At 36.9% G+C, this 27,290-nt stretch overlaps 2 protein-coding genes across 9 annotated transcripts in view; one reads left to right on the top strand and one right to left on the bottom strand.

The window, feature by feature from the left end:
* On the top strand, positions 1-22,104 carry LOC133547718 (rac GTPase-activating protein 1-like). Its single transcript, XM_061893290.1, has 16 exons — positions 1-82; positions 5,759-5,961; positions 6,052-6,191; positions 6,259-6,331; positions 6,391-6,444; positions 6,526-6,624; positions 10,880-10,997; positions 11,083-11,141; positions 11,202-11,363; positions 11,424-11,519; positions 11,611-11,809; positions 11,876-11,981; positions 13,620-13,752; positions 13,821-13,905; positions 13,963-14,077; positions 21,654-22,104. The coding sequence occupies exons 1-16, from the start codon at positions 22-24 to the stop codon at positions 21,937-21,939; spliced, it is 1,989 nt and encodes a 662-aa protein (XP_061749274.1). The 5' UTR covers positions 1-21; the 3' UTR covers positions 21,940-22,104.
* Positions 21,811-27,290, bottom strand: part of LOC133547716 (rho GTPase-activating protein SYDE1-like) — a 51,553-nt gene continuing 46,073 nt past the window's right edge. For all 8 annotated transcript variants that reach the window (XM_061893285.1, XM_061893284.1, XM_061893282.1 and 5 more), the window contains one exon: positions 21,811-27,122. In XM_061893285.1, the coding sequence (XP_061749269.1) occupies positions 26,932-27,122 (191 nt within the window). In that variant the 3' untranslated portion in view covers positions 21,811-26,931. The remainder of the gene's footprint in view (positions 27,123-27,290) is intronic.

Below are 27,290 nucleotides of genomic sequence, written 5' to 3'. Positions count from 1 at the left end.
TCTCGACTCATCGTTGAGGAGATGCTGGCGCTTTGTCTCCAAGGAATGGCAATGGAGGAAAGTGCCAGGACCACCGAGCTCGGTGAGTCCTGCCCAAGCACGTCTTAGTCACAAACATTCAAAGTTCATTCTTTACAAGACGTCTACACTTGTTGAAATACTTCCTGGCTTTGGGCGGCCTCAATTCACCCAAAATCATTTGGACGAGGTTACGTGGACTCGGGGTGGAGCGCCACAGTCTGGGCCCCAGAAACAAAAGCCCTAAAGAGTGGGAGGAGGGGCCAACACACACACAGGGGAGGGAATCTACGACTACTACAACACATGCATGAGCTGTGTAAAAGGAGAAATAAACACCTACTACTACAACACATGCATGATGCTGTGTAAAAGGAGAAATAAACACCTACTACTACAACACATGCATGATGCTGTGTAAAAGGAGAAATAAACACCTACTACTACAACACATGCATGATGCTGTGTAAAAGGAGAAATAAACACCTACTACTACAACACATGCATGATGCTGTGTAAAAGGAGAAATAAACACCTACTACTACAACACATGCATGATGCTGTGTAAAAGGAGAAATAAACATCTCAGCCACAAATAATACAGCACAGTCCAATATTCCCATGCAACTCAACGATACACAGCGATGATACCTTGTTTGGCATTAGAAGGATACAAAGCGATGATACTTTGTTTGGCATGAGAAGGATATATAGCAGTGATACTTTGTTTGGCATGAGAAAGATACATAGCGGTAATACTTTGTTTGGCATGAGAAGGATACAAAGCGATGATACTTTGTTTGGCATGAGAAGGATACATAGCGGTGATACTTTGTTTGGCATGAGAAGGATACATAGCGGTGATACTTTGTTTGGCATGAGAAGGATACATAGCGGTGATACTATGTTTGGCATGAGAAGGATACATAGCAGTGATACTTTGTCATGAGAAGGATACACAGCAATGATACTTTGTTTGTCATGAGAAGGATACACAGCAATGATACTTAGTTTGGCATGAGAAGGATACATAGCGATGATACTTTGGCATGAGAAGGATACAGGGGGGGTGATACTGCTCAGGAAGTCCTTGTTGTGCACTGCTGGAAAGCGGGCTACGCTGCCCCCCGCTGGCCAAAGGAGAAGTGCACCTCACAGTTGAATCCCAAAGTGAAGTACAACACTTCAATCAATCAATCAATGTTTGTTTATATAGCCCTACATTTATAGTTAATACTTTCAACAAAGTAGACATAAGAAATAGGCTGAAACACACATGTCAAAACTATCCATCTTTTCTAAGCGCTCCCAGCAGCCGGAGCGCTGGCTACTTACACCTTTTATTATTTGTTCAATTCAAAGAAATGTCTTGTCATCAGACGAGAGACACGATAGGAAAAATCCCTCTGACTGGCGTAGAAAGGGCACTTTGACCTCTAGGATGGTCAGATGAAAGGTCACAAGGCCAGGGCAAGGGACTACTAAATCAAGATAAGAGAGAGATTTCTGACCGGCTCCGAGTACTAGCTCCAGTCCACGTCTGCCACCAGACCAAGGTCACTGAGCAGAGACTAAGTTTGTACCTCCTTGCTACAGGATATGGAATGTTCAGTCCTCATGTTCTCCAGGTCCAAGTCCTCATGTTCTCCAGGTCCAAGTCCAATGATAACATGCTGGAAAAGTCCATTCATGCTCAAGTCGTACAGAAGTTTCTTTAGCGCAAAAATAGGACTAAAGTGCTTTCATTTGCACTTGAATTTTAATGACAGTTTGTTCAACATTCTTATTGCTACCATGATATCATTTTATGAAAAAAGAGGATTATTTGAGTCCCCTCAGTTTATTTGGTTAGTACACATTTTTCTAATCAGCCTGACCTAAGCCTAAAGTATGTTTCATCATCTTTGTGATGAGCACATTTGTATGATCATTTGACGAGGTGGTCAGCTGTTTGGAGGTCACATGCCGTTGTTGAGGGTCATCAAAATCAGGAGTAAGATGACTCATTCAGTGTTAACCCTATTGGAGTGGGCCCCGGGCCCCGGGCCCCTCTGTAGTGGAACACTTGTGTCCCCAGCTGGAAAAGGTTAGGAACCATATTGGACTTCGCATAACTTGGAATCAGAACAAAGATGTGAGCTTGGAACTCCTATTTGAAATCTTCTCATGGAAATACGAAGGAAGAAGATGAAATGACATTCTAGAGACCTTTTAAAGAAGTAGAAGATGAAATGACATTCTAGAGAACCTTTTAAAGAAGTAGAAGATGAAATGACATTCTAGAGAACCTTTTAAAGAAGTAGAAGATGAAATGACATTCTAGAGAACTTTTAAAGCAGTAGAAGATGAAATGACATTCTAGAGAACCTTTTAAGCAGTAAAAGATGAAATGACATTCTAGAGAACCTTTTAAAGAAGTAGAAGATGAAATGACATTCTATACAACCTTTTAAAGAAGTAGAAGATGAAATGACATTCTAGAGAACCGTTTAAAGAAGTAGAAGATGAAATTACATTCTACAGAAACCTTTTAAAGAAGTAGAAGATGAAATGACATTCTAGAGAACCTTTTAAAGAAGTAGAAGATGAAATGACATTCTAGAGAACCTTTTAAAGAAGTAGAAGATGAAATGACATTCTAGAGAACCTTTTAAAGAAGTAGAAGATGAAATGACATTCTAGAGAACCTTTTAAAGAAGTAGAAGATGAAATGACATTCTAGACAACCTTTTAAAGAAGTAGAAGATGAAATGAAATTCTAGAGAACCGTTTAAAGAGGTAAAAGATGAAATGACATTCTAGAGAACCTTTTAAGGAAGTAGAAGATGAAATGACATTCTAGACAACCTTTTAAGAAGTAGAAGATAAAATGACATTCTAGAGAACCGTTTAAAGAGGTAAAAGATGAAATGACATTCTAGAGAACCTTTTAAAGAAGTAGAAGATAAAATGACATTCTAGAGAACCGTTTAAAGAGGTAAAAGATGAAATGACATTCTAGAGAACCTTTTAAAGAAGTAGAAGATGAAATGACATTCTAGAGAACCGTTTAAAGAGGTAAAAGATGAAATTACATTCTATAGAACCTTTTAAAGAAGTAGAAGATGAAATGACATTCCTAGAGAACCTTTTAAAGAAGTAGAAGATGAAATGACATTCTATACAACCTTTTAAAGAAGTAGAAGATGAAATGACATTCTAGAGAAACCGTTTAAAGAAGTAGAAGATGAAATTACATTCTACAGACCTTTTAAAGAAGTAGTAGATGAAATGACATTCTAGAGAACCTTTTAAAGAAGTAGAAGATGAAATGACATTCTAGAGAACCTTTTAAAGAAGTAGAAGATGAAATGACATTCTAGAGAACCTTTTAAAGAAGTAGAAGATGAAATGACATTCTAGAGAACCTTTTAAAGCTGTAGAAGATGAAATGACATTCTAGAGAACCTTTTAAGGAGTAGAAGATGAAAAGACATTCTAGAGAACCTTTTAAAGAAGTAGAAGGTGAAATGACATTCTAGAGAACCTTTTAAAGAAGTAGAAGACATAAATGTAGAATAGACGTGACATTCTAGAGAACCTTTAAAGGAGTAGAAGACATAAATGTAGAATTAGACGTGACATTCTAGAGAACCTTTAAAGAAGTAGAAGACATAAATGTAGAATCAGACGTGACATTCTAGAGAACCTTTAAAGGAGTAGAAGACATAAATGTAGAATTAGACGTGACATCTAGATAACCTTTTAAAGAAGTAGAGGACATAAATGTAGAATTAGACGTGACATTCTAGAGAACCTTTAAAGAAGTAGAAGACATAAATGTAGAATTAGACGTGACATTCTAGAGAACCTTTAAAGAAGTAGAAGACATAAATGTGGAATTAGACGTGACATTCTAGAGAACCTTTAAAGAAGTAGAAGACATAAATGTAGAATAGACGTGACATTCTAGAGAACCTTTAAAGAAGTAGAAGACATAAATGTAGAATTAGACGTGACATTCTAGAGAACCTTTAAAGAAGTAGAGACATAAATGTAGAATTAGACGTGACATTCTAGAGAACCTTTAAAGAAGTAGAGGACATAAATGTAGAATTAGACGTGACATTTCTAGAGAACCTTTTAAAGAAGTAGAGGACATAAATGTAGAATTAGACGTGACATTCTAGAGAACCTTTAAAGAAGTAGAAGACATAAATGTAGAATTAGACGTGACATTCTAGAGAACCTTTAAAGAAGTAGAAGACAAATGTAGAATTAGACGTGACATTCTAGAGAACCTTTAAAGAAGTAGAAGATGAAATGACATTCTAGAGAACCTTTTAAAGCAGTAGAAGATGAAATGACATTCTAGAGACCTTTTAAAGCAGTAGAAGATGAAATGACATTCTAGAGAACCTTTTAAAGAAGTAGAGGACATAAATGTAGAATTAGACGTGACTTCTAGAGAACCTTTAAAGAAGTAGAAGACATAAATGTAGAATTAGACGTGACATTCTAGAGAACCTTTAAAGAAGTAGAAGACAATGTAGAATTAGACGTGACATTCTAGAGAACCTTTAAAGAAGTAGAAGACATAAATGTAGAATTAGACGTGACATTCTAGAGAACCTTTAAAGAAGTAGAAGACATAAATGTAGAATTAGACCTGACATTCTAGAGAACCTTTAAAGAAGTAGAAGACATAAATGTAGAATTAGACGTGACATTCTCGAGAACCTTTAAAGAAAGTAGAAGACATAAATGTAGAATTAGACGTGACATTCTAGAGAACCTTTAAAGAAGTAGAAGACATAAATGTAGAATTAGACCTGACATTCTAGAGAACCTTTAAAGAAGTAGAAGACATTAACCTCGTAGAATTAGACGTGACATTCTAGAGAACCTTTAAAGAAGTAGAAGACATAAATGTAGAATTAGACGTGACATTCTAGAGAACCTTTAAAGAAGTAGAAGACATAAATGTAGAATTAGACGTGACATTCTAGAGAACCTTAAAGAAGTAGAGACATAAATGTAGAATTAGACGTGACATTCTAGAGAACCTTTAAAGAAGTAGAAGACATAAAATGTAGAATTAGACGTGACATTCTAGAGAACCTTTAAAGAAGTAGAAGACATAAATGTAGAATTAGACGTGACATTCTAGAGAACCTTTAAAGAAGTAGAAGACATAAATGTAGAATTAGACGTGACATTCTAGAGAACCTTTAAAGAAGTAGAGGACATAAATGTAGAATTAGACGAAGACATAAATGTAGAATTAGACGTGACATTCTAGAGAACCTTTAAAGAAGTAGAGGACATAAATGTAGAATTAGACGTGACATTCTAGAGAACCTTTTAAAGAAGTAGAGGACATAAATGTAGAATTAGACGTGACATTCTAGAGAACCTTTTAAAGAAGTAGAGGACATAAATGTAGAATTAGACGTGACATTCTAGAGAACCTTCTAAAGAAGTAGAATAAAAAAAAAAAATAAACCCCCCACTTATCATTCCAGCATAAAAAAAAATAAAACACTACCCATATCCTGTAGCACTCATAAAAAAAAAAAAAAAAAAATAGTAGAAGACATAAATGTAGAATTAGACGTGACATTCTAGAGAACCTTTAAAGAAGTAGAAGACATAAATGTAGAATTAGACCTGACATTCTAGAGAACCTTTAAAGAAGTAGAAGACATAAATGTAGAATTAGACGTGACATTCTCGAGAACCTTGAGCATCTGCCGTTCAGAGTTCCTGGAAGTGGTGAACAACTTTGAGAGCTTCCGGAAGCGATGGCTGCAGGCGGAGTTGGAGATGAAGAAGTACAAGGAGCTGCTGGTCAAGTCGGACGTGGCCAAAGCTGCTCTGGAGGTCAAACTGAAGCACGCCCGCAACCAGCTGGACGTGGAAATGAAGAAGCGCTACAAGATGGAGGGTGACTACCATTACCTGGCAAGGAACTTTCTTTCTTCATCCTTGCTTCCAAAAAAAGACCTGAACGTGGCTCTGTGCTGACTGAGATCCATGCTTTTATTCTGACAGCAGCGGCAGATGCAGCTCATGTGCGACATCCTGGTTCACGACAGCAGATCCAGCGCCTGCTTGAACGAGGAGCAGAGATCTCTTCTGGCCGCCTTCGACCACAAAGGACCCAACGTGACTCTGCAGCGCAGCAGCAAACGGTGACATGACTGATGTGTGTGACCCTTTCAAAGTAAAAGTTGCATAAATCAACTATTTCTGCTTCAGATTGTCTGCCATCGACGAGTCATCCTTCTTGTCGCACTCCGACATCAGCTACGACCGGACAGATGACGACATGGTAAAGTTGTGATCGCACGCTACTTTGGCTCGCTAAGCTCGTCTTCTTGGACTTTTTAGGACCTGGACTCTGCTGTCATTAAACCTCTGCGCTCGCGTGCGCGAGAGAGGAGGGTAATCTCACCTTCCCACTGACCGGCTGGACACCAAACAGGAAGTTTCTCAAACAATTCCAAAATGTTTCTCTGCTTCTAGCGCACGTCCATGAGTGTCAGCCTTGCTGCCCCCGTAGGAAGGCTCGGGCGAGGCGGCAATATTTCTGCCGAGCTCCTGGAGTCCAAAACCCTGGGCAAGGTAGGAAAACAAAATATGAGGATGATAACTGTTACAATAACCATACATATCTACATACATATACACACGTATATCGTCAATGTGTATGTGGGTGGAACCAAAATATGAGGACAATCAATCAATCAATCAATCAATCAATGTTTTTTTATATAGCCCTACATCACTAGTGTCTCAAAGGGCTGCACAAACCACAAAACAAACCACTCTGACATCCTCGGTAGGGCCCACATAAGGGCAAGGAAAACTCACACCCAGTGGGACATCGGTGACAATGATGACTATGAAAAACCTTGGAGAGGGCCGCATATGTGGGCAACCCCCCATTGTTTAATTTCATTAGAACACGCCTCCAGCTGACTACAGTCCGGCGTGTTGGTCAGCTTTAGGGGCATGTAGAGTTGGGTGTCATCAGCATAACAGTGAAAGCTAACATGTATGATGTCACCTAGCGGCAGCATGTAGATGCTGAAGAGTGCAGGGCCAAGGACCGAACCCTGGGGAACTCCACACGTTACCTTAACATAGTCCGAGGTCACACTGTTATGGGAGACGCACTGCATCCTGTCAGTAAGATAAGAGTTAAACCAAGACAGGGTTAAGTCTGACATACCAATTCGTGTTTTGATACGTTCTAATAAAATGTTATGATCGACGGTATCAAAAGCAGCGCTAAGATCGAGGAGCAGCAATATAAATGACGCATCAGAATCCATCATTAGAAATGGATCATTAGTCATTTTTGCGAGGGCTGTCTCAGTAGAGTGATTTGCCCTGAAACCGGATTGAAAGGTTTCACATAGATTGTTAGACGCTTAGTGTTCATTTAGCTGCTCTGCAACAATTTTTTTCGAGGATTTTTGAAATAAAGGGAAGGTGAGACACCGGTCGGTAGTTTACCATGAGGTCAGGATCGAAGTTAGGTCTTTTAAGGAGAGGATGAATAACCGCTTTTTTGAATGCTAGGGGAACAGTGCCCGAGGAAAGTGATAAGTTTAGCACTGATGGACCTAATAATACAAAGAGCTCCTTGATAAGTTTCCCAGGAATTGGGTCGAGTAAACATGTTGTTTGTTTTATTCCATTTACACGTTGTAACAATTCTTTTAATGTTATTTCCTCAAAACAAGAGAAAGAGAAAGGGCAGTATCCACCGTATGTACCGTCGTATCTGTGTTAATAGAACCCAGTTGTAGCTGGGACGCATTGTCTTTAATCTCCTTTCTAATGACTTCAATTTTCTTATTAAAGAATGTCATAAAGTCATCAGCTGAGTGGGTGGAGCTACTGGAAGGAGTCCCTTGTTGGGTTAGCAATGCTACCGTACTAAACAAAAATTTAAGATCGTTTTTATTAAGGTGGATGAGATTTGAGTAATATTTAGCTTTAGCTAACGTAAGCATGCGTTTATAAGTTATTAAACTATCACTCCATGCTTGATGGTGCACCTCAAGTTTAGTCGTGCGCCATTTGCGTTCCAGCTTTCTACATAATAATTTCTGAGCTCTAGTTTCTTCTGTAAACCATGGGGTACACTGTTTTGGAGCCTTTTTTAACTTCAGCGGTGCTATACTATCAATGGTTTGGCGCAGGGCGTTGTTAAAGTTGTTAGTGAGGTTATCAATAGAGCCCACATACTTTGGGAATGGTGCCATTACCGAGGGCTTTAGGCCAGCAACAGTTGTCGTTGTGGCGGTATTAATGTTGCGGCTGCTATAGCAGTTATTATTATTATTCGCTTGACGAACATGAGTATGAACCTCAAATTTTATACGGTAATGATCCAACATTACTTTAGTATACGGGAGTATCATAACTTTGGAAACGGTGATACCCCTGACAAGCACTAGGTCTATCGTATTACTGTGGGTTCATTTATTATTTGTGTAAAACCACAGCTATCTATTATAGTCTGGAACGCCACGCATGGTGGGTCCGATGGGGTATTCATATGGATATTAAAGTCCTTCATTATAATTATATTATCGGCGTGCGTCATTAGATCAGCAACGAACTCTGAGAATTCATTGATAAAGTCTGAATAGGGCCCTGGGGGGCGGTAGATAACAGCCAGGTATAAAGGCAGCGGTGTGACATACCTCATAGTAAGCACCTCAAACGATTTATATGTATTATTTATGTTAGGACTTAGGTTAAAGTTTTTGTTTATTAGTGCGACCCTCCACCCCTTTTAAGGGCACAGGCAATATGCGCATACGTTTAGTTAGGAGGAGATGCCTCATTTAGCGCAAAAAAGTCGTCTGGTTTAAGCCAGGTCTCGCTGAGACTGATGACGTTAAGATTGTTGTCTATAATGACCTCATTAACTAATAACGTTTTGGGAGACAATGATCTTACGGTATGTTTAAAAAGCCTATAATATAGGTAGTGGGCTGTTTTTTAAGGAGTTTTTGATCAAATTATCCGTTGTAGCAATATCAATAATGTCGCGTTTATTATGCGTAGTGCACTTCAAATAATTACGACTATATCTAGGAATAGATATGACGGGAATTTTACGATTGTTTGCTTGGTGCTTTGATAAACTGAACACATCATAATTTGCCACCTTAGTAGAACGCATGTCCAACTCTGAAACAGTCATAGCAGAAAAAACTTGTCTAACATAACTGACTCCTTACCTAGACCAGTAGGCTCATGCCTTCGATTTAGATCCGGCTTCAGGATGGAGGGAAGGGGTGTTCTGTGGGGATTAGCCTTTAGCTTTGTTGTTAGCCCCGCTCGTCATCCGCTTTTCTGCTTCTGATCACACCGCTTGCGTCTGTTCCATAGACGGCCTCCGCTGGTACTATACTCCGCTGCTTCACAGGCCGCTGGATGTAGCCGGCGAAGTATTCCCATGCTAGCTAGTAGGTCCAATAACTCTTGCAACAAGTGTACATATCTACATACATATACACACATATATCGTCACTATGTATGTGGCTGGAACCAAAATATGAGGACAGTAACTGTTGCAACAAGCGTACATATCTACATACATATACACACATATATCGTCAATATGTATGTGGCTGGAACCAAAATATTCGGACAATAACTTTTGCAACAAGCGTACATATGTACATACATATACACACATATATTGTCAATATGTATGTGGCTGGAACCAAAATATTAGGACAATAACTTTTGCAACAAGCGTACATATCTACATACATATACACACATATATTGTCAATATGTATGTGGCTGGAACCAAAATATGAGAACAATAACTTTTGCAACAAGCGTACATATGTACATACATATACACACATATATCGTCAATACGTATGTGGCTGGAACCAAAATATGAGGACAATAACTCTTGCAACAAGCGTACATATCTACATACATATACACACATATATCGTCAATATGTATGTGGCTGGAACCAAAATATGAGGACAATAACTTTTGCAACAAGCGTACATATCTACATACATATACACACATATATCGTCAATATGTATGTGGCTGGAACCAAAATATGAGGACAATAACTTTTGCAACAAGCGTACATATCTACATACATATACACACATATATCGTCAATATGTATGTGGGAAAAAGGCAAACCATTAGAAAACGGTGCTAACTTTATTTCATGTTTGAATTGAAGTTGAAATTTGAAAGTAATTAGTGACAAAGTCATTCCAAAGTTTTAATTTGTCATCATTTGCATCACCATGGCTTCCACTTTTGGAAGAGCCAAATGTTCAAAGTGTTGATGAGCTGACTTTGTCAGCTAGACTTTGCTGGAAGGAAGGAAGGGGGGGGGGCAATGACCCCAGGCAACGTGCTTTATCAGTATCATCCCTGATAAAGCTCCCTTCCAAAACGTCTTCCTTGTTCCTGACGTCCTCATTTTCATTAGTAAAGACTTTTGAGTCTTTTTGGCACTCCGCTCTTGAACGACTGTTGCTGATCAACTTAAAAGTATTACTGATTTTACTTTCATTTCAGTTTTCAGTATCAAACGGTTCCAGTCGGTCTAAAAGTTAGTGTACTCTGAGCAAATGAAGCGCTTCAAACCTTTATTGTTGGACTCTGAAGAATGTTGTCTGAAGTGGATGTATATTCCTCAATGTTCTGCAGAGGTGTACTTGCTACTATTTGGAGTGGCGGTGGGAGCTTTTCTTCTTCCTAAAAGAAAGCAAACATTAGTTTTCCAGAAGTCCTTGACTTGATCCTCCTCAAGCTCAGGTCGCTTGCAAGTCGTGGAAGTAAACCTTAGAAAATGTTTGGACCTCAGGAGGTGGAGACCATGGTCAGGGCGTCGGTGGAGATCCCCGAGACCGGCGGTGAGGTTCCCTTGGCGGTCGGCGTCCTGCGGGAGGAAGCAGGCACTTCCACGCAGGAGACTGCTGGAGGTTTGACAACATCAGCATTAGAAAACATGAACCCACAATTAAGTGCCTTGCTCAAGGGCCACATGTGTTGCTTGACGATCCACAGACCAAAGGTCCGTGTGGGACCAAGTGCAGATGAGAAAACACCTCTTCCTCTCCAAGACGGTGAGTTCTCTTGGCCGCATCCCAACTTCCTGTTCCCTCAGCAGCTCCTTCCTCCCTCAGGTGATCCGCCCCGAGATGTGTCTGCCTTGCGGAAAAAGAATCCGCTTTGGCAAGATGGCGCTCAAGTGCAGAAAGTGCCGCACTGTCGCTCATCCCGAGTGCAAGCAGAAGTGTGGCGAAAGCTGCCCCGATGGCGTGGCGCCAACAGGAAATGCTGAGATGGTGAGCTCTTCTCACTAAACCGCCGCATGGCAGAGGCCCACCTTCTGTTCTCCCGACCAGGACTGCCTGGAGGCTTTGGCTCCTCCCACTCATCCCAGGGTTCCTGCGCTGGTCATGGAGTGTGTGCGAGAGATCGAGAGGCGGGGCTTACAGGAGGTGAGCTCAGTGCCTCCAGACTGTCCCAGGCTTGCAGCGAGACCTCTACAGGGTTCCTGGTGTCCAGACTCAGACTGTCCTATGTTTGCAGCGAGGCCTCTACAGGGTTCCTGGTGGCGAGCGGCAGGTGAAGGAGTTGCGGGATCGCTTCCTGGCTGCTAAAACGCCGCTTCAGCTGGGGAAGGTTGCAGACATCCACGTGGTCTGTGGCGTCCTCAAAGATTTCCTGAGGAAGCTCAAAGAACCGCTGGTCACCTTCCGGCTCCATCGCAACTTCATGGAAGCTTCTGGTACGGTATTGGCCCCGCCCGCACGACCACACCATGATGTCATAACTTCAACCTGCTTCTTGTCAGAGATGAGCGACGAGCATCACTCGTCGGCCGCCATGTTTCAAGCCGTCGCTGAGCTGCCCAAGTCCAACCGAGACACGCTGGCCTTCCTCATGCTTCACTTCCACAAGTCAGTCCTTGCACTCCCCCGTCTCTACGTGTGTGTGAGATATCATGTGCGATACAGGCCGCCTCTCTACCTGTGTGCGCGATACAAGCAGTGTGTTTACTTGTCTGTGAATCCATGTGCGATACAAGCAGGCCAGTAGCGTGTTTACATGTGTGTGATATGTGCGATACAAGCCGGCCAGCAGCATGTTGACTTGTGTGAGATATCATGTGCGATACAAGCAGTCCAGCAGCGTGTTTACTTGTGTGTGCGTGATATCATGTATGATACAAGCAGGCCAGCAGTGTGTTTACTTGTGTGATATCATGAGTCATACAAGCAGTCCAGCAGTGTTTACTTGTGTGATATCATGTTGATACAAGCAGGCCAGCAGTGTGTTTACTTCTGTGATATCATGTGTGATACAAGCCGGACAGCAGCATGTTTACTTGTGTGGGATATCATGTGCGATAGAAGCAGTCCAGCAGCGTGTTTACTTGTGTGTGTGTGTGTGTGTGATATCATGTGTGATACAAACTGCCCAGAAGTGTTTACTTGTGTGATACAAGCAGTCCAGCAGTGTGTTTACTTGTGTGATATCATGTATGTTACAAACAGGCCAGCAGTGTGTTTACTTGTGATATCATGTATGATACAAGCAGTCTAGCAGCATGTTTACTTTTGTTTGTGTGTGTGTGTGTGTGTGTGTGTGTGTGTGTGTGTGTGTGTGTCTGTCTGTGATATCATGTGCAATACAAGCAAGCCTGCAGAATGTTTACTTGTGTGATACAAGCAGAGTGTTTACTTTTGTGTGTGATATCATGTTAAAGTTAAAGTACCAATGATTGTCACGCACGCACACACGCACGCACACACACACACACACACACACTAGGTGTGGCGAAATGATCTTCTGCATTTGACCCATCACCCTTGATCACCCCCTTTGAGGTGAGGGGAGCAGTGGGCAGCAGCGGTGGCCACACCCAGTGCGATACAAGCAGAGTGTTTATTTGTGCAAAGCTGAGATGTTAACATCTAAATGTCCTCCAATAAACACACAATTTCTTCCATTTTACTTAAGTCATTTACAAAGTGTAAACATGCTAGGCTATAGGCTACGAGGAGCTAGCAGCTACACAACAGCTAAGCACACAATAGCGTAATAGTAGAGCAATAAAATGTGTCAACACCAACAAGTATCAACTAGTTCCAGTTCCACACAGTAGTGTATGAGAGACTTATCAAAGGTGTCCGCATCATTCATCTTCAAGTTGAATAAGTTGAATCATTGTGGCCACTAGGTGTCACCAAAGAACAATTGCTACTCCACTTCAACTGAAAGACAGCATATTGCAGACAGTTACTAATAAACAGTGGAGTATTTTTCATGTTGTGTGTTTGACTCTTTTCACTTGATGCAACATTGCACACTCCCAAATGATCCAGCTGATATCCTAGTCACATGAGAAGTCACCAAGACAATTTGATAGTAGTTTAGACAAGTTATCAGGAGTTTCAGGAAAGGAACTCCTTCTTAATGCTTGGTAGAAACAGGAAGTCATCCATGACTCCTTCCTGTCCCTGTATTCAGGAGAGGTATACTTCTCCAGACTTTCAGGGTCTTCAGTCCACAAAGCTTCTTACTTTCCCTTTCAGGGTGATGCAGAGTCCTCTGTGTCAGATGGACCACAAGAACTTGTCTCGGGTGTTTGGACCCACTCTGGTGGGACACGGCATGTCTGAACCCTCGCCGTCGACCATCATGCAGGACACAAACGTGCAGCCCAAGGTCGGCGGCCTCCTCAGGCCTGGACTCTTTTGGGTTTTTTCTCCCCTGTTGACTCTGTGCTTTTTCAGGTCATCTGTCGCTTGTTGTCGCTCCCAGAAGACTACTGGAGGCGGGTCCTGAGTGTCCAGACAAAAACCACCAACCCTGCCCCAGGTACGCTTTCACTTCTTCCCTCCAAAACCATGGTCTCCTTCCAACGGCTGCCAACAGGAAGTGTGTCTTCAGCTCGCTTCTTCAAGCCGCTAACCTCTCCTGAGATGAAGAGCTACACGGCCCTGGGCTCCAATCCGGGTCGCATCAAAAACTTGGGCAGTGCTTTCAGCAAGTAAGAAGCTTGATGATGATGATAATGTCATCTTATTGATTACTCACGTTGTTGTTAGGATGTCATCTTACTGATCACTCACGTTATGTCATCTTACTGATCACTCATGTTGTTATGTCATCTTACTGATCACTCACGTTATGTCATCTTACTGATCACTCATGTTGTTATGTCATCTTACTGATCACTCATGTTGTTATGTCATCTTACTGATCACTCATGTTGTTATGTCATCTTACTGATCACTCATGTTGTTATGTCATCTTACTGATCACTCATGTTGTTATGTCATCTTACTGATCACTCACGTCATGTCATCTTACTGATCACTCATGTTGTTATGTCATCTTACTGATCACTCACGTTATGTCATCTTACTGATCACTCATGTTGTTATGTCATCTTACTGATCACTCATGTTGTTATGTCATCTTACTGATCACTCATGTTGTTATGTCATCTTACTGATCACTCATGTTGTTATGTCATCTTACTGATCACTCATGTTGTTATGACATCTTACTGATCACTCATGTTGTTATGTCATCTTACTGATCACTCATGTTGTTATGTCATCTTACTGATCACTCACGTCATGTCATCTTACTGATCACTCATGTTGTTATGTCATCTTACTGATCACTCATGTTGTTATGTCATCTTACTGATCACTCATGTTGTTATGTCATCTTACTGATCACTCATGTTGTTATGTCATCTTACTGATCACTCATGTTGTTATGACATCTTACTGATCACTCATGTTGTTATGTCATCTTACTGATCACTCATGTTGTTATGTCATCTTACTGATCACTCATGTTGTTATGTCATCTTACTGATCACTCATGTTGTTATGTCATCTTACTGATCACTCATGTTGTTATGTCATCTTACTGATCACTCATGTTGTTATGTCATCTTACTGATCACTCATGTTGTTATGACATCTTACTGATCACTCATGTTGTTATGTCATCTTACTGATCACTCATGTTGTTATGTCATCTTACTGATCACTCATGTTGTTATGTCATCTTACTGATCACTCACGTTATGTCATCTTACTGATCACTCATGTTGTTATGTCATCTTACTGATCACTCATGTTGTTATGTCATCTTACTGATCACTCATGTTATGTCATCTTACTGATCACTCATGTTATGTCATCTTACTGATCACTCATGTTGTTATGTCATCTTACTGATCACTCATGTTGTTATGTCATCTTACTGATCACTCATGTTATGTCATCTTACTGATCACTCATGTTGTTATGTCATCTTACTGATCACTCATGTTGTTATGTCATCTTACTGATCACTCATGTTGTTATGTCATCTTACTGATCACTCATGTTGTTATGTCATCTTACTGATCACTCATGTTGTTATGTCATCTTACTGATCACTCATGTTGTTATGTCATCTTACTGATCACTCATGTTATGTCATCTTACTGATCACTCATGTTGTTATGTCATCTTACTGATCACTCATGTTGTTATGTCATCTTACTGATCACTCATGTTGTTATGTCATCTTACTGATCACTCATGTTGTTATGTCATCTTACTGATCACTCATGTTATGTCATCTTACTGATCACTCATGTTGTTATGTCATCTTACTGATCACTCATGTTGTTATGTCATCTTACTGATCACTCATGTTATGTCATCTTACTCATCACTCATGTTGTTATGTCATCTTACTGATCACTCATGTTGTTATGTCATCTTACTGATCACTCATGTTGTTATGTCATCTTACTGATCACTCATGTTGTTATGTCATCTTACTGATCACTCATGTTATGTCATCTTACTGATCACTCATGTTGTTATGTCATCTTACTGATCACTCATGTTGTTATTTCATCTTACTGATCACTCATGTTGTTATGTCATCTTACTGATCACTCATGTTGTTATGTCATCTTACTGATCACTCATGTTGTTATGTCATCTTACTGATCACTCATGTTGTTATGTCATCTTACTGATCACTCATGTTGTTATGTCATCTTACTGATCACTCATGTTGTTATGTCATCTTACTGATCACTCATGTTGTTATGTCATCTTACTGATCACTCATGTTATGTCATCTTACTGATCACTCATGTTGTTATGTCATCTTACTGATCACTCATGTTGTTATGTGCTCTTACTGATCACTCATGTTGTTATGTCATCTTACTGATCACTCATGTTGTTATGTCATCTTACTGATCACTCATGTTGTTATGTCATCTTACTGATCACTCATGTTGTTATGTCATCTTACTGATCACTCATGTTGTTATGTCATCTTACTGATCACTCATGTTGTTATGTCATCTTACTGATCACTCATGTTGTTATGTCATCTTACTGATCACTCATGTTGTTATGTCATCTTACTGATCACTCATGTTGTTATGTCATCTTACTGATCACTCATGTTGTTATGTCATCTTACTGATCACTCATGTTGTTATGTCATCTTACTGATCACTCATGTTGTTATGTCATCTTACTGATCACTCATGTTGTTATGTCATCTTACTGATCACTCATGTTATGTCATCTTACTGATCACTCATGTTGTTATGTCATCTTACTGATCACTCATGTTGTTATGTCATCTTACTGATCACTCATGTTGTTATGTCATCTTACTGATCACTCATGTTGTTATGTCATCTTACTGATCACTCATGTTGTTATGTGCTCTTACTGATCACTCATGTTGTTATGTCATCTTACTGATCACTCATGTTGTTATGTCATCTTACTGATCACTCATGTTGTTATGTCATCTTACTGATCACTCATGTTGTTATGTCATCTTACTGATCACTCATGTTGTTATGTCATCTTACTGATCACTCACGTTATGTCATCTTACTGATCACTCACGTTATGTCATCTTACTGATCACTCATGTTGTTATGTCATCTTACTGATCACTCATGTTGTTATGTGCTCTTACTGATCACTCATGTTGTTATGTCATCTTACTGATCACTCATGTTGTTATGTCATCTTACTGATCACTCATGTTGTTATGTCATCTTACTGATCACTCATGTTGTTATGTGCTCTTACTGATCACTCATGTTGTTATGTCATCTTACTGATCACTCATGTTGTTATGTCATCTTACTGATCACTCATGTTATGTCATCTTACTGATCACTCATGTTGTTATGTCATCTTACTGATCACTCATGTTATGTCATCTTACTGATCACTCATGTTGTTATGTCATCTTACTGATCACTCATGTTATGTCATCTTACTGATCACTCATGTTATGTCATCTTACTGATCACTCATGTTGTTATGTCATCTTACTGATCACTCATGTTGTTATGTCATCTTACTGATCACTCATGTTGTTATGTCATCTTACTGATCACTCATGTTGTTATGTCATCTTACTGATCACTCATGTTGTTATGTCATCTTACTGATCACTCATGTTGTTATGTCATCTTACTGATCACTCATGTTGTTATGTCATCTTACTGATCACTCATGTTGTTATGTCATCTTACTGATCACTCATGTTGTTATGTCATCTTACTGATCACTCATGTTGTTATGTCATCTTACTGATCACTCATGTTGTTATGTCATCTTACTGATCACTCATGTTATGTCATCTTACTGATCACTCATGTTGTTATGTCATCTTACTGATCACTCATGTTGTTATTTCATCTTACTGATCACTCATGTTGTTATGTCATCTTACTGATCACTCATGTTGTTATGTCATCTTACTGATCACTCATGTTGTTATGTCATCTTACTGATCACTCATGTTGTTATTTCATCTTACTGATCACTCATGTTGTTATGTCATCTTACTGATCACTCATGTTGTTATGTCATCTTACTGATCACTCATGTTGTTATGTCATCTTACTGATCACTCATGTTGTTATGTCATCTTACTGATCACTCATGTTGTTATGTCATCTTACTGATCACTCATGTTGTTATGTCATCTTACTGATCACTCATGTTGTTATGTCATCTTACTGATCACTCATGTTGTTATGTCATCTTACTGATCACTCATGTTGTTATGTCATCTTACTGATCACTCATGTTGTTATGTCATCTTACTGATCACTCATGTTGTTATGTCATCTTACTGATCACTCATGTTGTTATGTCATCTTACTGATCACTCATGTTGTTATGTCATCTTACTGATCACTCATGTTGTTATGTCATCTTACTGATCACTCATGTTGTTATGTCATCTTACTGATCACTCACGTTATGTCATCTTACTGATCACTCATGTTGTTATGTCATCTTACTGATCACTCATGTTGTTATGTCATCTTACTGATCACTCATGTTGTTATGTCATCTTACTGATCACTCATGTTGTTATGTCATCTTACTGATCACTCATGTTGTTATGTCATCTTACTGATCACTCATGTTGTTATGTCATCTTACTGATCACTCATGTTGTTATGTCATCTTACTGATCACTCATGTTGTTATGTCATCTTACTGATCACTCATGTTGTTATGTCATCTTACTGATCACTCATGTTGTTATGTCATCTTACTGATCACTCATGTTGTTATGTCATCTTACTGATCACTCATGTTGTTATGTCATCTTACTGATCACTCATGTTGTTATGTCATCTTACTGATCACTCATGTTGTTATGTCATCTTACTGATCACTCATGTTGTTATGTCATCTTACTGATCACTCATGTTGTTATGTCATCTTACTGATCACTCATGTTGTTATGTCATCTTACTGATCACTCATGTTGTTATGTCATCTTACTGATCACTCATGTTGTTATGTCATCTTACTGATCACTCATGTTGTTATGTCATCTTACTGATCACTCATGTTGTTATGTCATCTTACTGATCACTCATGTTGTTATGTCATCTTACTGATCACTCATGTTGTTATGTCATCTTACTGATCACTCATGTTGTTATGTCATCTTACTGATCACTCATGTTGTTATGTCATCTTACTGATCACTCATGTTGTTATGTCATCTTACTGATCACTCATGTTATGTCATCTTACTGATCACTCATGTTGTTATGTCATCTTACTGATCACTCATGTTGTTATGTCATCTTACTGATCACTCATGTTGTTATGTCATCTTACTGATCACTCATGTTGTTATGTCATCTTACTGATCACTCATGTTGTTATGTCATCTTACTGATCACTCATGTTGTTATGTCATCTTACTGATCACTCATGTTGTTATGTCATCTTACTGATCACTCATGTTGTTATGTCATCTTACTGATCACTCATGTTGTTATGTCATCTTACTGATCACTCATGTTGTTATGTCATCTTACTGATCACTCATGTTGTTATGTCATCTTACTGATCACTCATGTTGTTATGTCATCTTACTGATCACTCATGTTGTTATGTCATCTTACTGATCACTCATGTTGTTATGTCATCTTACTGATCACTCATGTTGTTATGTCATCTTACTGATCACTCATGTTGTTATGTCATCTTACTGATCACTCACGTGATGATGATGATGTCATCTTACTGATCACTCACGTGATGATGATGTCATCTTACTGATCACTCATGTTGTGATGATGATGATGTCATCTTACTGATCACTCACGTTGTGATGATGATGATGTAATCTTACTGATCACTCACGTTGTGATGATGATGATGTCATCTTACTGATCACTCATGTTGTTATGTCATCTTACTGATCACTCATGTTGTTATGTCATCTTACTGATCACTCATGTTGTTATGTCATCTTACTGATCACTCATGTTGTTATGTCATCTTACTGATCACTCACGTGATGATGATGATGTCATCTTACTGATCACTTTCATGTTGTTATGTCATCTTACTGATCACTCACGTGATGATGATGTCATCTTACTGATCACTCATGTTGTGATGATGATGATGTCATCTTACTGATCACTCATGTTGTGATGATGATGATGTCATCTTACTGATCACTCACGTTGTGATGATGATGATGTAATCTTACTGATCACTCACATTGTGATGATGATGATGTCATCTTACTGATCACTCATGTTGTTATGTCATCTTACTGATCACTCATGTTGTTATGTCATCTTACTGATCACTCATGTTGTTATGTCATCTTACTGATCACTCTTGTTGTTATGTCATCTTACTGATCACTCATGTTGTTATGTCATCTTACTGATCACTCATGTTGTTATGTCATCTTACTGATCACTCATGTTGTTATGTCATCTTACTGATCACTCACGTGATGATGATGATGTCATCTTACTGATCACTTTCATGTTGTTATGTCATCTTACTGATCACTCACGTGATGATGATGTCATCTTACTGATCACTCATGTTGTGATGATGATGATGTCATCTTACTGATCACTCATGTTGTGATGATGATGATGTCATCTTACTGATCACTCACATTGTGATGATGATGATGTCATCTTACTGATCACTCATGTTGTGATGATGATGATGTCATCTTACTGATCACTCACATTGTGATGATGATGATGTCATCTTACTGATCACTCATGTTATGTCATCTTACTGATCACTCACGTGATGATGATGTCATCTTACTGATCACTCATGTTGTGATGATGATGATGTCATCTTACTGATCACTCACATTGTGATGATGATGATGTCTTACTGATCACTCATGTTATGTCATCTTACTGATCACTCACGTGATGATGATGTCATCTTACTGATCACTCATGTTGTGATGATGATGATGTCATCTTACTGATCACTCATGTTGTGATGATGATGATGTCATCTTACTGATCACTCATGTTGTGATGATGATGATGTCATCTTACTGATCACTCACGTGATGATGATGATGTCATCTTACTGATCACTCATGTTGTGATGATGATGTCATCTTGCTGGTCACTCACGTTGTGATGATGATGATGTCATCTTACTGATCACTCATGTTGTGATGATGATGATGTCATCTTCCTGATCACTCACGTTGTGATGATGATGTTGATGATGTCATCTTCCTGATCACTCACGTTGTGATGATGATGTTGATGATGTCATCTTCCTGATCACTCACGTTGTGATGATGATGTTGAAGATGTCATCTTCCTGATCACTCACGTTGTGATGATGATGTTGATGATGTCATCTTCCTGATCACTCACGTTGTGATGATGATGTTGATGATGTCATCTTGCTGGTCACTCACGTTGTTTCCTTGACCAGTGGGCGAGCTGAGCCGGGGAAGAAGTTCTTCACGTCGCCCAGCTGACACTTTTACTTAAGGAAACGCAACTGAATAAAAGATGAAACTTGCAATTGAAAGAAAGAATGTTTTTTGCTTGCTCAGCCGCTGAAAGGTTCAAATGAAAAATCCCAAGAAGATTTGTGGATGGGAATTGTTATCAGAATGAAATCATTTGTTCATTTCTGTTCTGTAGGTTGAAATGTTTTAGATATTGTAGCAGATCAATTGCAATTATTGCATCTGTTCTAAAACAAGTTATTACGCTTTGTTGTTTTATGCAGAGGTGTACTTCTAACAATCCCGGAGACAAAAGATACTATTCATCTTAAAGAGGACATCATTTTCAGAAGGTGGAAGCAAAAGTTGATCAATGATGGGAGGTGGAGTGAGTCTGTGGAAGGTCAAAGGTCAACACAAAGAAGACTGACTGACACCATCTTGATACTTCATTTGACTCTCTTTCAGTCTTTTATTTTGAAGCATCCTGGGGTTCCAAAACAAGTGCATGAAGTTGTGCAAAACGTAACAAGACAGTTTGGAGCGTCAGTCACAAACTTGGTACCGTGAAAGAAGACGACACTCTGCATTATATGGAAAACATCATCTTTTAGCCTTTCAACTGTTGTCACTTTTCTTCACGTCAAAGTGAAAGTATGGCTTAAGCAGTGCAAAAAGTCAACATTTGAAATCATTTGCACATAAACATCATTAAAGGAGAATTGTACTTTTTAATGTTTTCTATCCTTACGTAAGACCAGAACACATGTTTTCTTTTGTTATGCATTCAAAGTGGTAAAGTACATCCAGAATGGGGTGGCTAACAATATTGCAGCCACAAATCTCTCCAACAAGTGCCAACAATCTTCCATTGACATGTCCTGACCTGAATATTAACAAGTTGGAGCCTTATTGTTGAGTGCTTTTAGCAGCGCCGTGATCATAGCTCGCCCACTAGCTTATGCTGCTATATTGACATACTCAGCTGCTGCATGGCCTCTGAGTTGGTGAAAGTTACTTTTACTTGATAAAACATCTCTCTTACCTGGATAGCAGAAGCTTGTGGACATAAACCCACAATTTACACCCGGAGATGGCCAGAAAGACAGGGAAATATGCTGTTTTTTAACCTTATGTGAGGTTGATGTAAAGGGGAAGTTCTAAACATGCCATCAGTCTTTATCCCAGTGAGAGCAGACATGGTACAGTAAGTGATTGCTTTATCATATTGGTACTTTGTATATGTACGTTGTGATTTTGTCGAAAATGAATACGACGCCATCGTGTGCTTAAAATGATCAAAATATGTAAACATTACATGTTATGAATGTTTCTACATGACATATGTACTTACATCATGTATATATTACATGTTATTATGAATGTTACTACATGACATATATACTTACATCATGTATATATTACATGTTATTATGAATGTTACTAGATACTACATATATACTTACATCATGTATATATGACATGTTATGAATGTTACTACATGACATATATACTTACATCATGTATATATTACATGTTATTATGAATGTTACTACATGACATATATACTTACATCATTACATGTTATTATGAATGTTACTACATGACATATGTACTTACATCATGTATATACTACATGTTATTATGAATGTTACTAGATACTACATATATACTTACATCATGTATATATTACATGTTATTATGAATGTTACTAGATACTACATATATACTTACATCATGTATATATGACATGTTATTATGAATGTTACTACATGACATATATACTTACATCATTACATGTTATTATAAATGTTACTACATGACATATGTACTTACATCATGTATATATTACATATTATGAATGTTACTACATGACATATATACTTACATCATGTATATATTACATGTTATTATGAATGTTACTACATGACATATGTACTTACATCATGTATATATTACATGTTATTATGAATGTTACTACATGACATATATACTTACATCATTACATGTTATTATAAATGTTACTACATGACATATGTACTTACATCATGTATATACTACATGTTATTATGAATGTTACTAGATACTACATATATACTTACATCATGTATATATTACATGTTATTATGAATGTTACTAGATACTACATATATACTTACATCATGTATATATTACATGTTATTATGAATGTTACTAGATACTACATATATACTTACATCATGTATATATTACATGTTATTATGAATGTTACTATATGACATATACTTACATCATGTATATATTACATGTTATTATGAATGTTACTAGATACTACATATATACTTACATCATGTATATATGACATGTTATGAATGTTACTACATGACATATATACTTACATCATTACATGTTATTATAAATGTTACTACATGACATATGTACTTACATCATGTATATACTACATGTTATTATGAATGTTACTAGATACTACATATATACTTACATCATGTATATATTACATGTTATTATGAATGTTACTACATGACATATGTACTTACATCATGTATATATTACATGTTATTATGAATGTTACTACATGACATATATACTTACATCATTACATGTTATTATAAATGTTACTACATGACATATGTACTTACATCATGTATATACTACATGTTATTATGAATGTTACTAGATACTACATATATACTTACATCATGTATATATTACATGTTATTATGAATGTTACTAGATACTACATATATACTTACATCATGTATATATTACATGTTATTATGAATGTTACTAGATACTACATATATACTTACATCATGTATATATTACATGTTATTATGAATGTTACTATATGACATATACTTACATCATGTATATATTACATGTTATTATGAATGTTACTAGATACTACATATATACTTACATCATGTATATATGACATGTTATGAATGTTACTACATGACATATATACTTACATCATGTATATATTACATGTTATTATGAATGTTACTACATGACATATATACTTACATCATGTATATATTACATGTTATTATGAATGTTACTACATGACATATGTACTTACATCATGTATATATTACATGTTATTATGAATGTTACTAGATACTACATATATACTTACATCATTACATGTTATTATGAATGTTACTACATGACATATGTACTTACATCATGTATATACTACATGTTATTATGAATGTTACTACATGACATATATACTTACATCATGTATATACTACATGTTATGAATGTTACTAGATACTACATATATACTTACATCATTACATGTTATTATGAATGTTACTACATGACATATGTACTTACATCATGTATATACTACATGTTATTATGAATGTTACTAGATACTACATATATACTTACATCATGTATATATTACATGTTATTATGAATGTTACTAGATACTACATATATACTTACATCATGTATATATTACATGTTATTATGAATGTTACTACATGACATATATACTTACATCATGTATATACTACATGTTATTATGAATGTTACTAGATACTACATATATACTTACATCATTACATGTTATTATGAATGTTACTACATGACATATGTACTTACATCATGTATATACTACATGTTATTATGAATGTTACTAGATACTACATATATACTTACATCATGTATATATTACATGTTATTATGAATGTTACTGTATGACATTTTCTTACATCATGTATATATTACATGTTATTATGAATGTTACTAGATACTACATATATACTTACATCATGTATATATGACATGTTATGAATGTTACTACATGACATATATACTTACATCATGTATATACTACATGTTATTATGAATGTTACTACATGACATATATACTTACATCATGTATATATTACATGTTATTATGAATGTTACTAGATACTACATATATACTTACATCATGTATATATTACATGTTATTATGAATGTTACTAGATACTACATATATACTTACATCATGTATATATTACATGTTATTATGAATGTTACTAGATACTACATATATACTTACATCATGTATATGTTACATGTTATTATGAATGTTACTATATGACATATATACTTACATCATGTATATATTACATGTTATTATGAATGTTACTAGATACTACATATATACTTACATCATGTATATATTACATGTTATTATGAATGTTACTACATGACATATATACTTACATCATGTATATATTACATGTTATTATGAATGTTACTACATGACATATATACTTACATCATGTATATATTACATGTTATTATGAATGTTACTACATGACATATGTACTTACATCATGTATATACTACATGTTATTATGAATGTTACTAGATACTACATATATACTTACATCATGTATATATTACATGTTATTATGAATGTTACTAGATACTACATATATACTTACATCATGTATATATTACATGTTATTATGAATGTTACTAGATACTACATATATACTTACATCATGTATATATTACATGTTATTATGAATGTTACTACATGAGATATATACTTACATCATGTATATATTACATGTTATTATGAATGTTACTATATGACATATATACTTACATCATGTATATATTACATGTTATTATGAATGTTACTAGATACTACATATATACTTACATCATGTATATATTACATATTATGAATGTTACTACATGATATATATACTTACATCATGTATATATTACATGTTATTATGAATGTTACTACATGACATATATACTTACATCATGTATATATTACATGTTATTATGAATGTTACTACATGACATATATACTTACATCATGTATATATTACATGTTATTATGAATGTTACTAGATACTACATATATACTTACATCATGTATATATTACATGTTATTATGAATGTTACTACATGACATATATACTTACATCATGTATATATTACATGCTATTATGAATGTTACTACATGACATATATACTTACATCATGTATATATTACATGTTATTATGAATGTTACTAGATACTACATATATACTTACATCATGTATATATTACATGTTATTATGAATGTTACTACATGACATATATACTTACATCATGTATATATTACATGCTATTATGAATGTTACTACATGACATATATACTTACATCATGTATATATTACATGTTATTATGAATGTTACCATATTACATGTTATGAATGTTATTACATATATAATCACATGTATATATTACATGTTATGAATGTTACTACATGACATAAATACTTACATCATGTATAACATGTTATTATGAATGTTACCATATTACATGTTATGAATGTTATTACATATATACTTACAGCGTGTATATAACATCTTGATGGAAGTTTTTGAAAGTTTTTAGAGTTCCTTATGGCAGGAATAGATCAAATGTCATTGCCTCCATTGTTAGCTGACTCTTGCTAGCGTTTATTTACAAGTTAGAATGCATAGAGAAGAAAAAGGTGTGTTGATTGGGATTGTGTATGAGGGACAACCTTGCTTGCAGTTCCTCCCCCTCACAGGCAGATGTGGATCTGCTTGGCGAGCTCTCGGTCCAGGTCGTGAATAAGACTGTCAAAGTCCTTCAGGCTGAGTCGGCAGCTAAACGGAGCATCAAAATCCAAGACGTCCTCCTCAAAGAGAGCTCCGCTTCCCGTTGGAAACCAAGCGGCGTGTTCCTCTACTCGCTCCTCCTGGCGTTCACCACCTGCCCAGCACAACATCCTTTTAGAGCCAAAAGACCTCAAGTGCAGGATGGCTTAGTCAGACAGGGAATATGAAACTAAGTTCCTGATGAACGTGAATCCTAATCTGAAGAAGTACTTCTTCACTGCATACAAGTTGTTTTTATTGTTATGAAGTCTTGAAAAGTTCA

Source organism: Nerophis ophidion, unplaced genomic scaffold, assembly GCF_033978795.1.
Source record: "Nerophis ophidion isolate RoL-2023_Sa unplaced genomic scaffold, RoL_Noph_v1.0 HiC_scaffold_165, whole genome shotgun sequence".
Taxonomy (NCBI): Eukaryota; Metazoa; Chordata; class Actinopteri; order Syngnathiformes; family Syngnathidae; genus Nerophis; species Nerophis ophidion.
The sequence above is the reverse complement of the archived record's forward strand: the minus strand, read 5'-3'. Positions and strand labels throughout refer to the sequence as shown.